This window comes from Pristiophorus japonicus, chromosome 5, assembly GCF_044704955.1.
Source record: "Pristiophorus japonicus isolate sPriJap1 chromosome 5, sPriJap1.hap1, whole genome shotgun sequence".
Classification (NCBI taxonomy): Eukaryota; Metazoa; Chordata; class Chondrichthyes; family Pristiophoridae; genus Pristiophorus; species Pristiophorus japonicus.
In genome coordinates this window covers 237815577-237832130 of record NC_091981.1, presented here as the reverse complement: position 1 = coordinate 237832130, position 16554 = coordinate 237815577, and the positions used below count along the sequence as shown (strand labels likewise).

The window sequence follows — 16554 nt, the reverse complement described above, 5'->3', positions numbered from 1 at the left end:
GCCGACAAAAAATAAAATAAAATGGCAGCTGCGGCAGTGCGCCCTCCCCTTTAATGGCACCTCCATTTCAAATGCAGTGCTCCAACAGGAAAAGCTGTCGGGGGCACCAGACAGCGGCTGGAAGACTTTCGCAGCTGAATTTCACTTCCGGGATGGGCCATTGGCGGTGCGCGCTTTGATGACGCACTTAGGAGGCTTCAGTTGCAGCGGGGCTGAAGTGGGAGGAGAGGGGCCGATATGGTCACCACTAGAAACCCCTCCCCCCTCCACCGAGTAGAATTTTGCAAGCGGTGGCCAATCGACAAAAAATTGGCGGCTATTTGATACCGCATGTGGCTGCCAGAGGCCTCATCAGGAGGCTGAATTTCGGCCCCTCCATCTCTTCCCTAATCTCCATTTCCCCCCTTGATCCCCCAGTCTCTTTCTCTTCCACCACCCCCCACCCCCTGCCATTTTCAAAGCCCTCACCAATTCAGTGACTCCTCGAATGGACGGCCACTATTCCCGAGCCTCCAGCCCCCTGCCATCCCCGTGCTTCATGCAGTCGCAGCTCCCTGCAGTGGTAGTCGGGTGACATCTCTGAGCCCGAGACCTTAACAGCAGATGGTGATGTCATGGAGCTGGGGTGGGTAGGGGAGGTGGGGGGTTGCACACTGAAGGGAAGTTTAAATAGTTGATCACCTGAGCTGCTGGAGGCAGAGGTCGGGAGAGCTACTCCCGGTGATTCCGGGAAACACTCGGTTATTCTGGGAGGGTTGGGAACTCTCGTAGCACCTACTGCAAAGCCGTCCAGAAGTGCAGTGAGCTAGTTGCATGCAATTTTCATTGATCAGCTCATTTGTGTCAATATTCATAGCTCAATGTACAGGGTGGTGGCCTGATGGGGAGGGGGATGTGCTTCAGGCGTAATTTAAAGATAAGTGGCACCATGGGGCAAAAATATTTGGAGGCTTTGGAAAGGCATTTTGGTTGCCTTTGTCAATGTGAGAAAGAGAGAGAGAGAGAGAGAGAGAGAGAGAGGTGCCAGATAAAACTAAATTGAAAGGAAATCCAATGTGAGGACATAAAATATTCTCTGCAGGCAAGTGACGGAATCGATCACCACTCAACCTCCTGTTCGATGTCTGGAAAAGTAGTAAGGTGGGTGGCTTCATTTGTCATCACAGGGCATCATCGCCAAAGGACAGCCTTTGTCGTTGCTGGAAGGAGGGGAAGGCACAGTTGAGAGTGCAGTTGATTATTACCCTACGGTGCATATTAGCTGCCAATACGGTTCAGACTGGGTTTTAAATTCACATAAACCATCTGTGCCGAGCAGCCTTGAGTGCCCATTTCAAATGGGAACATACATCAACGATATGTGGGCAAGACAACCAGGAAACTGTGCAGACATCTAAACTTCATCATGGGGACTTCATCAACATATTAAAATTAAGTTTCCATTTCAGGTGGGAGTTTCCTACAGTGGTCAAACCCACAATCAAACGTGACGCGCTAAGTGGGCAGAGATCTATCATAATAGATGTCTCTGCCACATTCTGAATGGGTATACCCACTTTACACCAACATTTACCTTGCTGTCTGAGACTCAGAATAATACAAATAATAAGGAAACATTTTAATAAATGAGGCATCTAACAAGATTTCTTACACTTTACATGCAGATCCACAAAGCCTGCGCTCTCCATTAACTCTAATTCTATTCCATTAAACTCCAACAAAGTAAAAGATGTAGTACATCTCACTCAGTTTTGTTAAGTTTCACTTTAAGAAAAAACTGTTCTCAGAGAAAATCTGAAATCTTATTGGTCGTTTTAAATTTGTAAATTACACACCATATTAGTGAGACACGGGTTAGTGTCTGTGTCACTGCTCCACCGTGTGGGGAAGCACATAGCAGAGGCCAGGCACGTCCCAACAAGAAGGCAGGGAAGAAGAGGAGCTGCAGGCATAATCTTACTTAAGTCTTCAAGAACCTAAAGGGCACAGACAAAATAAACATTAATAAGTTTGATATAGTCACTGATTCTCCATAGCCACAAGTGTAGAAGAGGGATGGTGAAAATCCAGTCTAGATTTAAGAGGGTGGGGAGTGCGTAGAATGGACTGCACTGCAAGAGAGGCAGTAGTGGCTGATTGTACCAGCAATCCTAATGCAGTGTACTTCCTAGTGACTGGTGAGAGAGAAAAATTGTTAGAGGCTTTGAAGTAGTCTATCTATCTTTCCTGGGCACAGCTGATTTGTTGAGACAAGAGAGAGATGAGAAAACAAAGCAAATGAATTTATAAAGAGACAGGAAATTGGCATTTTTGATTGTAAAAAATCACTTCCATGACATGTAAATAGTGACTGCAGGAATCAAGATCTTAAAAGTGCTCCGAGGCAAGATGGTAGTCCAGATGCGTCACCTGCAACCAACAATTTATTTTGGAACTTGTAAGCTTTGAGCATGTAGGCTGTTGAGTATACAAAGAGGCCATATCAGCCAGCTTTGATTTGGTGAAGAGAATCATGGTGTTTACTTTACCTTGAAGGCCAGCTGTATCACTCAGAAACCTTTAGACCATGAACTATTGCTAGGTCCACGCTTAGCTCCAGCTGAATGTGATGCTTTTTTGTTAGCGACTCAAATAAAAGATGACTTGGTATCAGAGCGTTTTGGTCTGCATCAATGTACAGACTGTAATTGGTGTCAGACAAAACTAAAATGGTAATTAATCAATGAAACTGCTCACAATAATAAAGTCAACCAGATAACTAACAAGCTTGATTTCTTAGTTTTCACAAAAATGTACATTTTGCTCACTATTCAGTCTTTAGTTTCTCCACAGACACCACTGGATGAGATCCTGACAGTCAAGGTTAATATGCTTTGTTTTATCCAGTGAGTAGCTCACTGTAGAAACCAGGAAGGTCCAAGGTTAGGTCCTCAGTCTGACAAATGAGCAGATCTCAGCCAGGACAGTGCTCGGACTACTACAATTGAACCAGCGGCCGTGTTGGGGAGGGGAAAAAAACCCACAACCGTAGTTCCTACTCCTGATCACTAGCCAAGGGTTAGACGACATGTGTGAACATCAATAATTTGAATTTATTCTACTTTAAACCAAGGCATTTGACAGAAGAACTAATACCAGGCTTTGTAGGAAAGTGAAGAGAGCTGACCAAAGGCTTGGTTGCAAAGATTAGTTTTAAGGAGGCTTTTAAAGATGGGGGGAGAAGTAGAAAGGAGGTGGGTTTTAGGGAGGAATCTCCAGAGAGTAGGGCCAGAAAGGCTACCACCAGTCGTGGGGTTGAGGAAGGGGATGAAGAAACAAAGGCCATGGACCAAAGGGCACAGGAAGAAACTTAATGCAAGCCAATTTCAGTTGCAGTTTGTGGAGGCCAGTGAGGAGGGTGTTGGCGAAACCAAGTGTAAAGAAAGAAATTACATTCATACAGCATCTTTCACAATCTCAGGATATCCTAAAGTGGATCAAAGCCAATGAAGTATTTCTGAACTATAGTCACTGATCTACTGCAGGGAAATGCACAGCCAATTTGCACAGACTAAGGTCCCACAAACCACAATGACATAAATGACCAGATAATTGTTTTTAGTGATGCTAATTGAGGGATAAATGTCGGTCAGGCCACAGGGATCTCTCCTGAGCCTAGAAGTGACACATACATGTACATCAGTTTCAGCAGCAGGAGTGAGTTTGGTGTTATGCAGAGCAATATTGCAAAGATAGTAGTAAGTGAGGTTTGCTGCTGAGCTCTGGATTGAACAGGACTCCAAGGTGTGCAATCTGACTCAGACTGACTGAGCAGCAATGGAGGGTTTTGGAATCTGTCAAAGTGAGAGCAGTCACAGAATATCTTTGGTGAAAAATGTAAGTGTGGTGAGTAGCTTGCTGACACTCGCTGTCAAAATTGACACAAACAATAATTACTTAGCCAAGGTTCTCGAGGTAAAGAGGCACCATACTCCAGCAAGCAGTCAATGCTTTCTGGAGGGGGGTGGAAGGAAGATAATTGGCAATAAAAGGGGACAATGTTCTTGTACCTGATCTTTGAGGCGTTCCTGTTGCCCCATGATGGCAGTTGCATGATGGGGATATTTCTGCTTCAGATGTTCCAGAAAAGCCTCTCTTTTTCTATCCATCTCCGATGGCTGCATTCCCAATATTTCTTTTGAACTGCGTGCTCCACCTACTGTGTGCCTTCGTGGGATGTTCCGAGCAATTTTAGTATTTGAAGCACGGTTATTTCCATTAGCAAGGTTTTCCTTTGCTTTAATGCGCTCAGCATCATCTGACGACGTTACACGCAAATTTGACTTCCCATGATCTGAAAAATAAAAGAAACAAAGAGTTAAAAGAATATGCAAGAACATTTTATTTCTTTCCCAGCCCCATTGCCCTTGCTTTATTATCTCTTTCTTTATGTTTGACCAAGACACACATTATATATGCATTCCAAAGGGACCATTCCCTTCGCGTCACCCTGGTCCACTATTCCATCAACCCACATCCCACAGCACCTTCCTGTGCAAGTGCTGCAGATACAACACTTTTCACTTCCTCTGTTCCCACCATCCATGGCCCCAAATGCTCCTTTCCAACTTGTGCTTCTTACAATTGAATATGCTGTATTTGCTACTCACAATGATGCCTCCTCTACCTTGAGACATAGGTGATCGCTTTGCTGAACACCTCCGTTCAGTTCGCAAGCATGACCCGGAGCTTCTGGTCGCTTGCCATTTTAATTCTTCGTCCCACTCTCACTCTGACCCCTTTACCCTCGGCCTCCTACACTGTTCAAATGAAGCTCAACTGAAACTTAAGGAACCGCACCTTATCTTTCAATTAAGCACTTTACAACCTTCTGGAATCAACATCGAGTTCAACAACTTCAGATCATAACCTCTGCCCCCATTTTTTTCCAGACAGCAGGTAATGATTCTGCTGTTCATTAAATTACTCCTGCCTCCCTCCCTATCATAAACCTTCCCTTTGGTCTTTCATCCACACTGTGCTTGCTTAAAACCGGTTACATCTGTAACATTTTCCAGTTCTGAAGAATGGTCACCGGCCCGAAACGTTAACTCTGTTTTTCTCTCTACAGACACTGCCTGGCCTGCTGTATATTTCCTGCATTTTCAGTTTATACGTTACCTAAGCTTGTCTAGAGGTCAAGTGTTCCAACCTCTCTGCTCAGGAAACCAGTGTAATCTGGGCAGGCGGTGGTGCAAAATGGAATGGTAACTCAGGGCCACATCTCCACCTGATCCTACTGCCATCAAAATTTTGTTTGGGGCGTGTACTATAATGTTATATAAATACATTATATTCCCCATCACTTGAACTATGCAACAATGAGCACAAACCTGAGAGTTTGGATAATTTCAAAACAATTCCCAGGGTTATGGACCCACAGCACAAAACTGCCTATAATTATACAGCAATTAGCAATCCCTCAGAGACAGAGGATGGCTAAAGTGGGAAATGGAAAAATGTCATACTAATGTAGTGGACGGTGCTCTTCCAACACTGGGATGTGGCTCATTATTCTGACCAAGAACAAGTAATTTAAATTGACCTGGAGGTGTTTTATGCTTGCACTTTGGGGCCAAAATGGAAAGTTTTCCACTAAAAACTTTTTATTTCAATGCTTGGTTCAGTTTTTAGCACTCTAATCTGAGTCAGGAGTTGTGGGTTCAAATCCTACTTCAGAATTTCAGCAAATAATCTAGGCTGACACTTCAGTACAGAAGTGGGGGAGTGCTACATTGTTGGAGGTTCTCGTCTTTCAGGTGAGGAATTAAACAGAAGCGCCGTCTGCCTGTTAAAATGGATACAAAAGATTCCCATGGCACTATTTTGAATTCTGGTCATCATTCATTCCTCAGTCACCATCAAAACAGATGAGCTCATCACTCATCTCATTTGCTGTTCGTGGGAGGTTAGTGGGCAAAACTTTGGCTACCACATTTGCCTATAAAATAACAGTGATTAAAGTTCAAAGTAATTCCGTGTGAAGCGCTTGAAGTCATCCTGAGGGTGTGATAAGGTACTAGATACATGCACATTCTAACATTTGGAACAGTATAGAGTGTGTGTCAGGATATACCAGGACCATCTATAATATCACCCATTAGCCAGTGTCTTCACATCTTAACATTTAGTTCTGCTTCTTTCAACACGTTAAATCCATTGAATCAGAAATATTAATTTAAAATACACTCCGCTGAAACAATCACGGAATTCAAGTAATTGTTTTTAGCTACTTCAAAACAGAAATGTGTTTTTAAATTGAATTTATAGAAAATTGAAAATCTAAAAACAAAGCAAAAAGGCTAGGCCATCAAACACTAGTTCAAAAAATATATGGAGATCTGAGTCAGATGTCAGACAGAATTTATTTTTAATTCCATTTAAAACACCCATTATTATGTCACTAAAGTGTGAATCAAACACAATTAAATTTGAAGTATCTTTCGACTTCCAGGAGTCACATTTTTCAGATTAAGATAATCTGGGTAATTATCTTGAACTGAAGTTACTCTCAAAGAATGAAGGGACCATTTTGTCCATATTAACATGTGTTTTGTTTAACGCACTGCATACCGCAGTTGTAGAATTCTGCATTGTTGCCGAATTTGCATCTTCACGTATGCGTTATAAATTTTTCAGAGGTTATGCCAAAGGAGTGAGTTTATCCCATTAACTAAATTTCTGCTACAAAACACAGTCATTATAGATCTGCAGTTCATATGTGCCAAAGACAGAATATTATTTGGGGAAAGTTACACATTTCTGGGGCGTATAATCACAAATGCTGATACACTTTCATTTCATACAGCAAAGTAAACAAAACAAGTTTGTAGATCGCGATCAGGGCTAACTTCTGAGCGTTGGCCTGCTTTTACCATTGGCAACTCTTATAGTACTGTTCCAATCATTATCTTGCTGGAAAGCCAGCCTGGACAATCTCTGTCAAAGATATGCTCTGGCTAGTAACAGTCAATCTTCAATTAGTCCATTAGATTGCATGATTTTGGACTGTAATGCTGTGCAAGATAGGTTTTTGTCACAGTGCAAGCAAATTACTGAGCAGGTATAGGCTTTGTACAATAAACATGGTGATGGCAGCCAGTAAGTTGTCCCACAGTGCCATCTTTTTCAGTGATCCTTCACTTGAGCCATTGCAGTTCACATGTAACTACCAAAGCAAAGACCTGACTGTTTATCGAGGTAGTGAATGCTCTACAATTGAGGGAGTAGAGATTGGTAGACACTACAAATAACCTCACTAGATTTATTGACTTCCTCTCTCAGTCCTTAACATCCCACTCCTTTAACCACTGTCTGATTCAGTCTCCATCCAAATCTGCTCACTGATTTAACTGATGCTTGTCCTTCGAACGGGGTGTTAACCACTCTGCCGAGTGTACTGTCAACGGTCATCATCGTAAAAATAACTCACTTTAAATGAGATCCACTAGCTCATTGGACTCATGAAACAGAGAGCCTCCAAGTTTACTGTTTTGAGGAATCTCTTGAGTAGATGTTACAACAGGTATTTATTCTGACCTATATCCTTGAACATGCGACTTTCGCAGCGATGTAATTTAACAGTTCAAATGACACATCACAGCTGGGCTTCGATGCCACACATGAAAATTGCAGAAAATGGTCAGATTTTCTGATTGGCATCAAGGAAATCCCTCCATTTCCAGACTATGATATTGAAAGTGTCAACTTGAGAAACCAAGGTGAAAGGCCAAGGCCCATAACGCAAAGCAACACCAAGTTTGATAAGATTAAAAGAGAAGACAAGATAGATCACAAAGTAGGAATAAAAATACACAAAGCTTGAGTTTTAAAATCCTGAAGTTTATTAAGAGCAAGTGAGGGAGACAAGGAGTTCCACAGTTCTGAGATCCTGAAAGGAATGAATTAAGAGTTGGAGACTGTACAACAAATCGTGATTTCAACTTACTGAAGAACAAGTAACAAGTAAAAACAAATGCATAAGAAAGCATATTCAAAGCTTAGAATAAGGGAAGAAAGTTGAGAAAAGCACTGACCACAGTAATATGAATAAAATAGGGACAGACAAGAAAAGTTGTAATGTAGCTTGTTGGAGGCTTCAGGTGAGAGCAAGATTGTCTGACAGACCAGCTTCTTCTTGGATCTGTTCAAGGGTATGAAGGTTACTAAAAAATAACCTTGAAACGACTTGGTCTTTATAAAAGAATTAACAATTGCTGATGGGAAAAGATATGTCTAGCACAACAGAGAAAACAGCTTGAATAATAACAGAGATGGGAATTTGTAGCTGAAGTCAGAGGACGTAATGAAGGCCAAGAATATTGAAAGAGGGGTAAGAGGTAATAATTGTTGGTTATCTTTGTGTGAGCCGTCAAATACACATGTCTTTAACAAACTGAAAGAAACAAGATTTTCATTGGACTGCTGTAGGATGTGGAGCAGAACAAGATAGTGATTCAGATAAAACACTGCAAAATCATTGGAGCTTATGAACACGGATCTGAAGTAAATTGCTAAATGTAGAATGAAATAATTAGTAAGAGAATTAATAAGGTTAGATGATGAATGGAGGAGGTCAAATAGATTTTTTAAGGATCAGAGCAGGCAGTTAAGAGGGTTGATCTTAAGAATACAGTAAACTTAAGCAAATTTTCAAGGAGAAGAAAAAATGTGCTGGGAGTAAAGAAAGACTTGGATTTATACAGTGCCTTTCATGGCCACTGGATGTTTAAAAGCGCTTTACAGCCAATGAAATATTTTTTGAAGTGTAGTCACTGTTGTAATGCAGCAACCAATTGGCACACAAGCAAATTCCCACAAATAGCAATGTGATAATGACCAGATAATCAGTTTTTTTTTGTTATGTTGATTGAGGGATAAATATTGGCCAGGACATCGGGGATATCGCCTCTGCTCTTCTTCGATATAGTGCCATGGGATATTTTACATCCACTTGAGAAGAGATGAGGCCTTGGTTTAACGTCTCATCCGAAAGACGGCACCTCTGACAGTACAGTGCTCCCTCAGCACTGCATTGGGAGTGTCAGCCTAAATTTTTTTTATGCTCAAGTCTCTGGAGTGGGACTTGAGTACAAGTATATTTTGAAATTAAAAAAAGTCCCACCCACCCTTTCCCACCTGTGACAGGGACTGCGGTTCTCTTTTGGACTGTTCAGTGACCTAAGAACTCATTTTTAGAGTGGAAGCAAGTCTTCCTCGATTCCGAGGAACTGCCTATGATGATGAGTTAAATAAAATGTGAAAGACGAGTTCTCCTGACAGCAACTTGAAATCTGGCTAACTGGGCTGATGCACAGGATGATCGGAGGGTTGAACCCTACGCAAATCATCTTCTGCATCACTCCATTAATGATTAAACCTTTATTAATGTAGAAATCATTTCACTTCCACACATTCACATATTTAATGCACACACGTATTTGGATACACTTCTGCTCTGAAATGTTAACCTTTGATGACTAGAGAAAAAGGGTGAAAGATGTGTTTCTTAAAAACAATAGAAGATAAGGTACAAATGAGTTAAAAATAAGCCTAATGGATTAGATTTTGAAGTGGAATTTACTTCCAAGTATTGGTGCACATGCAAGCAAGCAAGAGAGCTAGGATTTCGGCATTTGCCATCACAGTTGAACAATTGCCATTTGCCTTAGCTATAGAGGCCTCCGTTCGATATCAGTGACATGAAACAAACTTCGATGAATTCTCTCCACCACCTCCTCCCAAAATAGTGGGTATATGGAATAGGCTCCCAGCTGAAGCAGTTAAAGTGCCAATTAACACTTGTAAAAAAAGATGCAAGAATATCTGATTAGAAACAGATGATCAAAAGGTTGACTCTTTAAATTGCCATGTCGAGGTTAGGCAACTGTTAGTAATCACAACTGGTGAAGGATAATCTATACAGGATATAAGATCAGAGATCATTACACTGGAGTTTTGCTCAATTTACCTTGAGGAGCAGGAGGGAGAAATGTTTCCGAACCTTTCTTCAAGAATGGGCTAGGTACAGTCTATAATACCGCAGGTTGTCTAAGACTGTGTATTGAATGGCCCTTTCTAAGTTTATGATTTGTTGTACTTACATTTGGAGAACTCAGACTTCATTTTTAGAACTAAAGCTGAAATACATAATTTCTCCTAATCTTTGTTCTTTTATCTGATAAATGAATGCAGGTCTATTTCAATACATTATTTATACGACCATGTGAATACCATTAAATGATATACAGTTCAGGAATATATTTTGTATAAATATTGTATGCAATGGTAAATTACCAGATATTCAAAGAATAATTGTGTTGGGTTTCTGCGGGCAATATTTACTTAAAAAATTGGACTTAAAATATTACAAACAATTGAATCGTGGAATTTGAAAGCAATATCCATTGATACAGCTTGCTGGTGTTGCTGCAACAGAATTTGTGTCATTTGGCTCTTTCAGTTCAGGAAACAAAATTGTACTGTAGAATCCCCAAAGCTGTTCAGTGCTGGGATAAAGGCATTTTAAAGGCCATGGATAATGGATTGCTGGGTACAGAATGGATTGTTCTAGCAGCTGTGTTTGCATTTGTGCACCTGGACGTGGGGTGGGGGGCGGGGGAAGAGAGAATGATTTAACTCAGTGTGGATGAAGAGAACGGAGAGGAACCAGCAAAGGACAAAAAGGGGTTAGTGATGAAGTATGCATTCCTTTAAGGAAATTATCTGAAATTGTGCATAAACCTGACCTGTAGCATCTGAATATATACCATGAAGTAAATGAGCCTCACACTTCTAAAATTAGATTTGCATCAGTATAAAATTGTATCTAATCAGCATTACTTTGACTAAATGTGCTATTATATAATTTTAACTGTACCAGCATCTCTCTCCTGTTTTAGTGAAGACTGTGCTGCATCAGAAATCAATTGCAACGGAGAGTGCCATGATACAAATGATTGCAATTACAGCATTCACCCTCTATGTCATCATCATAGACAGTCCCTTGGAATCAAGGAAGACTTGCTTCCACTCTAAAAATGATTCCTTAGGTGGCTGAATAGTCCAATACGAGAACCACAGTCCCTGTCACAGGTGGGACAGATAGGCGTTGAGGGAAAGGGAGGGTGGGACTGGTTTGCTGCATGCTCCTTCCGCTGCCTGCGCTTGATTTCTGCATGCTCTCAACGATGAGACTCGAGGTGCTCAGCGCCCTCCCGGATGCACTTCCTCCATTTAGAACATAAGAACATAAGAAATAGGAAGAGTAGGCCACACGGCCCCTCGAGCCTGCTCCGCCATTCAACAAGATCATGGCTGATCTGATGATGGACTCAGCTCCACCTCCCCGCCCGCTCCCCATAACCCCTTATCGTTTAAGAAACAGACTATTTCTGTCTTAAATTTATTCAATGTCCCAGCTTCACAGCTCTCCGAAGCAGTGAATTCCACAGATTTGCAACCCTCAGAGAAGAAATTTCTCATCTCAGTTTTAAATGGGTGGCCCCTTATTCTAAGAACATGCCCTCTAGTTCGAGTCTCCCTCATCAGTGGAAACATCCACTCTGCATCCACCTTGTCAAGCCCTCTCACAATCTTGTATTTTTCGATAAGATGATCTCTCATTCTTCTGAATTCCAATGAGTAGAGGCCCCTCATAAGTCAACTCCCTCATCTCCGGAAACAACCGAGTGAACCTTCTCTGAACTGCCTCCAAAGCAAATATATCAGTTCGTAAATATGGAAACCGAAACTGCACTCAGTATTCCAGGTGTGGCCTCACCAATACCCTGTATAGCTGTAGCAAGACTTCCCTGCTTTTATACTCCATCCCCTTTGCTACAAAGGCCAAGATTTCATTGGCCTTCCTGATCACTTGCTGCACCTGCATACTATCCTTTTGTGTTTCATGCACAAGTACCCCCAGGTACTGCAGCACTTTGCAATCTTTCTCCATTTAAATAATAACTTGCTCTTTGATTTTTTTTCTGCCAATGTGCATGACCTCACGCTTTCCAACATTATACTCCATCTGCCAAATTTTTGCCCACTCACTTAGCCTGTCTATGTCCTTTTGCAGATTTTTTGTGCCCTTCTCACACATTGCTTTTCCTCCCATCTTTGTATCGTCAGCAAACTTGGCTACGTTACACTCAGTCCCTTCTGCCAAGTCATTAATATAGATTGTAAACAGTTGGGGTCCCAGAACTGATCCCTGCAGCACCCCACTAGAAACATAGCGGAGGCCATTCGGCCCTTTGAGCTTGCACCGCTATTCAATAAGATCATGCTTGATCATTCCCTCAGTACCCCTTTCCTGCTTTCTCTCCATACCCCTTGATCCCCTTAGCCATAAGGGCCATATCTAACTCCCTCTTGAATATATCCAATGAACTGGCATCAACAACTCTCTGCGGCAGGGAATTCCACAGATTAACAACTCTCTGAGTGAAGAACTTTCTCCTCATCTCAGTCCTAAATGTCCTACCACTTATCCTAAGACTATGTCCCCTGGTTCTGGACTTCCCCAACATTGAGAACATTATTCCCGCATCTAACCTGTCCAGTCCCTTCAGAATCTTATACATTTCTATGAGATCCCCTCTCATCCTTCTAAACTCCAGGGTACAAAAGCCCAGTTGATCCAGTCTCTCCTCATATGACGGTCCAGCCATCCCTGGAATTAGTCTGGTGAACCTTCGCTGCACTTCCTCAATAACAAGAACGTCCTTCCTCAGATTAGGAGACCAAAACTGAACACAATATTCCAGGTGAGGCCTCACCAAGGCCCTGTACAACGACAGTAAGACCTCCCTGCTCCTATACTCAAATCCCCTAGCTATGAAGGCCAACATACCATTTGCCTTCTTCACCGCCTGTTGTACCTGCATGCCAACCTTCAATGAGTGATGAACCATGACACCCAGGTCTCGTTGCACCTCCCCTTTTTCTAATCTGCCGCCATTCAGATAATATTCAGCCTTCGTGTTTTTGCCCCCAAAATGGATAACCTCACATTTATCCACATTATACTGCATCTGCCATGCATTTGCCCACTCACCTAACCTGTCCAAGTCACTCTGCAGCCTCTTAGCGTCTCCCTCACAGCTCACACCGCCACCCAGTTTAGTCTCATCTGCAAACTTGGATATATTACACTCACTTCCTTCATCCAAATCGTTAAGTATATTGTAAAGAGCTGCGGTCCCAGCACTGAGCCCTGTGGCACTCCACTAGTCACTGCCTGCCATTCTGAAAAGGACCCATTTATCCCGACTCTCTGCTTCCTGACTGGCAACCAGTTCTCTATCCACGTCAGTACATTACCCCCAATACCATGCACTTTGACTTTGCACACCATTCTCTTGTGTGGGACCTTGTCAAAAGCCTTTTGAAAGTCCAAATACACCACATCCACTGGTTCTCCCTTGTCCACTCTGCTAGTTACATCCTCAAAAAATTCCAGACAATTCGTCAAGCATGATTTCCCTTTCATAAATCCATGCTGACTTCGACCAAGCCTGTCACTGCTTTCCAAATGTGCTGCTGTTTCATCCTTAATGATTGCCTCCAACATTTTCACCACTACTGATGTCAGACTAACCGGTCTATAATTAACTGTTTTCTCTCTCCCTCCTTTTTTAAAAAGTGGTGTTACATTAGCTACCCTCCAGTCCATAGGAACTGATCCAGAGTCGACAGACTGTTGGAAAATGATCACTAATGCATCCACTATTTCTACGGCCACTTCCTTAAGTACTCTGGGATGCAGACTATCAGGCCCCGGGGATTTATCAGCCTTAAATCCCATCAATATCCCGAACATAATTTCCCACCTAATAAGGATATCCTTCAGTTCCTCCTTCTCACTAGACCCAATGTCCCCTAGTACATTCGGAAGGTTATTCATGTCTTCCTTCGTGAAGACAGAACTGAAGTATTTGTTCAACTGGTCTGCCATTTCTTTGTTCCCCATTATAAATTCACCTGAATCCGACTGCAAGGGAGCTACATTTGTCTTCACTAATCTTTTTCTCTTCACATATTTATAGAAGCTTTTGCAGTCAGTTTTTATGTTCCCTGCAAGCTTCCTCTCGGACTCAATTTTCCCCCTCTCAATTAAACCCTGAGTCCTCCTCTGTTGAATTCTAAATTTCTCGCAGTTCTCAGGTTTGTTACTTTTTCTGGCCAATTTATTTGCCTCTTCCTTGGCTTTAACACTATCCTTAATTTCCCTTTTTAGCCACGGTTGAGCCACGTTCCTCGTTTTATTTTTACACCAGACAGGGATGTACAATTGTTGAAGTTCATCCATGTGATCTTTAAATGTTTGCCATTGCTTATCCAGCGTCAACTCTAAGTATCCTTTGCCAGTCTATTCTAGCGAATTCACGCCTCATACCGTTGAAGTTACCTTTCCTTAAGTTCAGGACCCTAGTCTCTGAATTAACTGTGTCACTCTCCATCTTAATAAAAAATTCCACCATATTATGGTCACTCTTCCCCAAGGGGCCTCACACAACAAGATTGCTAATTAGTCCCTTCTCATTACACATCACCCAGTCTAGGATGGCCTGCTCTCTAGTTGGTTCCTCGACATATTGGTCCAGAAAACCATTCCTAATACACTCCAGGAAATCCTCCTCCACCGCATTGCTACCGGTTTGGTTAGCCCAATCAATATGTAGATTATAGTCGCCCATGATAACTGCTGTACCTTTATTGCACACATCCCTTATTTCTTGTTTGATGCTGTCCCCAACCTCACTACTACTGTTTGGTGGTCTGTACACAACTCCCACTAGCGTTTTCTGCCCTTTGGTATTCCGCAGCTCCACCCATACCAATTCCACATCGGTAATATCCCTCCTTACTATTGCATTAATTTCCTCTTTAACCAGCAACGCCACCCCGCCTTCTTTTCCTCTTTGCCTATCCTTCCTAAATGTTGAATACCCCTGGATGTTGAGTTCCGAGCCTTGGTTACCCTGGAGCCATGTCTCTATGATGCCAATTACTTCATATCCGTTAACTGCTGTCTGTGCAGTTAATTCATCCACCTTATTCTGAATACTCCTCGCATTGAGACACAGAGCCTTCAGGCTTGTCTTTTTTAACACAATTTGCCCCCTTAGAATTTTGCTGTAATGTGGCCCTTTTTATTTTTTGCCTTGGGTTTCTCTGCCCTCCACTTTTACTATTCTCCTTTCTATCTTTTGCTTCTGCCTCCATTATATTTCTCTCTGTCTCCCTGCATAGGTTCCTATCTCCCTGCCATATTAGTTTAACCTCTCCCCAACAGCACTAGCAAACACTCCCCCGAGGATATTGGTTCCGGTCCTGCCCAGGTGCAGACCGTTCAGTTTGTACTGGTCCCACCTCCCCCAGAACCAGTTCTAATGTCCCAGGAATTTGAATTCCTCCCTTTTGCACCACTCCTCAAGCCACGTATTCATCTGAGCTATCCTGCGATTCCTATTCTGACTAGTCCTACTTTTTAAATTTAACTCCTAGCTCCCTAAATTTTGTCTCGTAGGACCTCATCCCATTTTTTACCTATATTATTGGTACCTATGTGCACCACGACAACTGGCTGTTCACCCTCCCTTTTCAGAATGTCCTGCACCCGCTCCGAGACATCCTTGACCCTTGCACCAGGGAGGCAACATACCATCCTGGAGTCTGACATCGGTCGTGGGTAAAATGATGGAATCAATAATTAAGGATGTCATAGCAATGCATTTGGAAAGAGGTAATATGATAGGTCCAAGTCAGCATGGATTTGTGAAAGGGAAATCATGCTTGACAAATCTTCTGGAATTTTTTGACGATGTTTCCAGTAGAGTGGACAAGGGAGAACCAGTTGATGTGGTATATTTGGACTTTCAGAAGGCTTTCGACAAGGTCCCACACAAGAGATTAATGTGCAAAGTTAAAGCACATGGGATTGGGGGTAGTGTGCTGACATGGATTGAGAACTGGTTGTCAGACAGGAAGCAAAGAGTAGGAGTAAATGGGGACTTTTCAGAATGGCAGGCAGTGACTAGTGGGGTACCGCAAGCTTCTGTGCTGGGGCCCCAGCTGTTTACACTGTACATTAATGATTTAGATGAGGGGATTAAATGTAGTATCTCCAAATTTGCGGATGACACTAAGTTGTGTGGCAGTGTGAGCTGCGAGGAGGATGCTATGAGGCTGCAGAGCGACTTGGATAGGTTAGGTGAATGGGCAAATGCATGGCAGATGAAGTATAATGTGGATAAATGTGAGGTTATCCACTTTGGTGGTAAAAACAGAGAGACAGACTATTATCTGAATGGTGACAGATTAGGAAAAGGGGAGGTGCAAAGAGACCTGGGTGTCATGGTACATCAGTCATTGAAGGTTGGCATGCAGGTACAGCAGGCGGTTAAGAAAGCAAATGGCATGTTGGCCTTCATAGCGAGGGGATTTGAGTACAGGGGCAGGGAGGTGTTGCTACAATTGTACAGGGCCTTGGTGAGGCCACACCTGGAG

General features: G+C 42.5%; 1 protein-coding gene across 9 annotated transcripts in view; it reads right to left on the bottom strand.

Annotated features, from left to right (window-relative positions):
• LOC139264638 (sickle tail protein) overlaps window positions 1-16554 on the bottom strand; it is an 801407-nt gene that overhangs the window by 384760 nt on the left and 400093 nt on the right. For all 9 annotated transcript variants that reach the window (XM_070881417.1, XM_070881420.1, XM_070881418.1 and 6 more), the window contains exon 2: window positions 4050-4333. In XM_070881417.1, the coding sequence (XP_070737518.1) occupies window positions 4050-4333 (284 nt within the window). The remainder of the gene's footprint in view (window positions 1-4049; window positions 4334-16554) is intronic.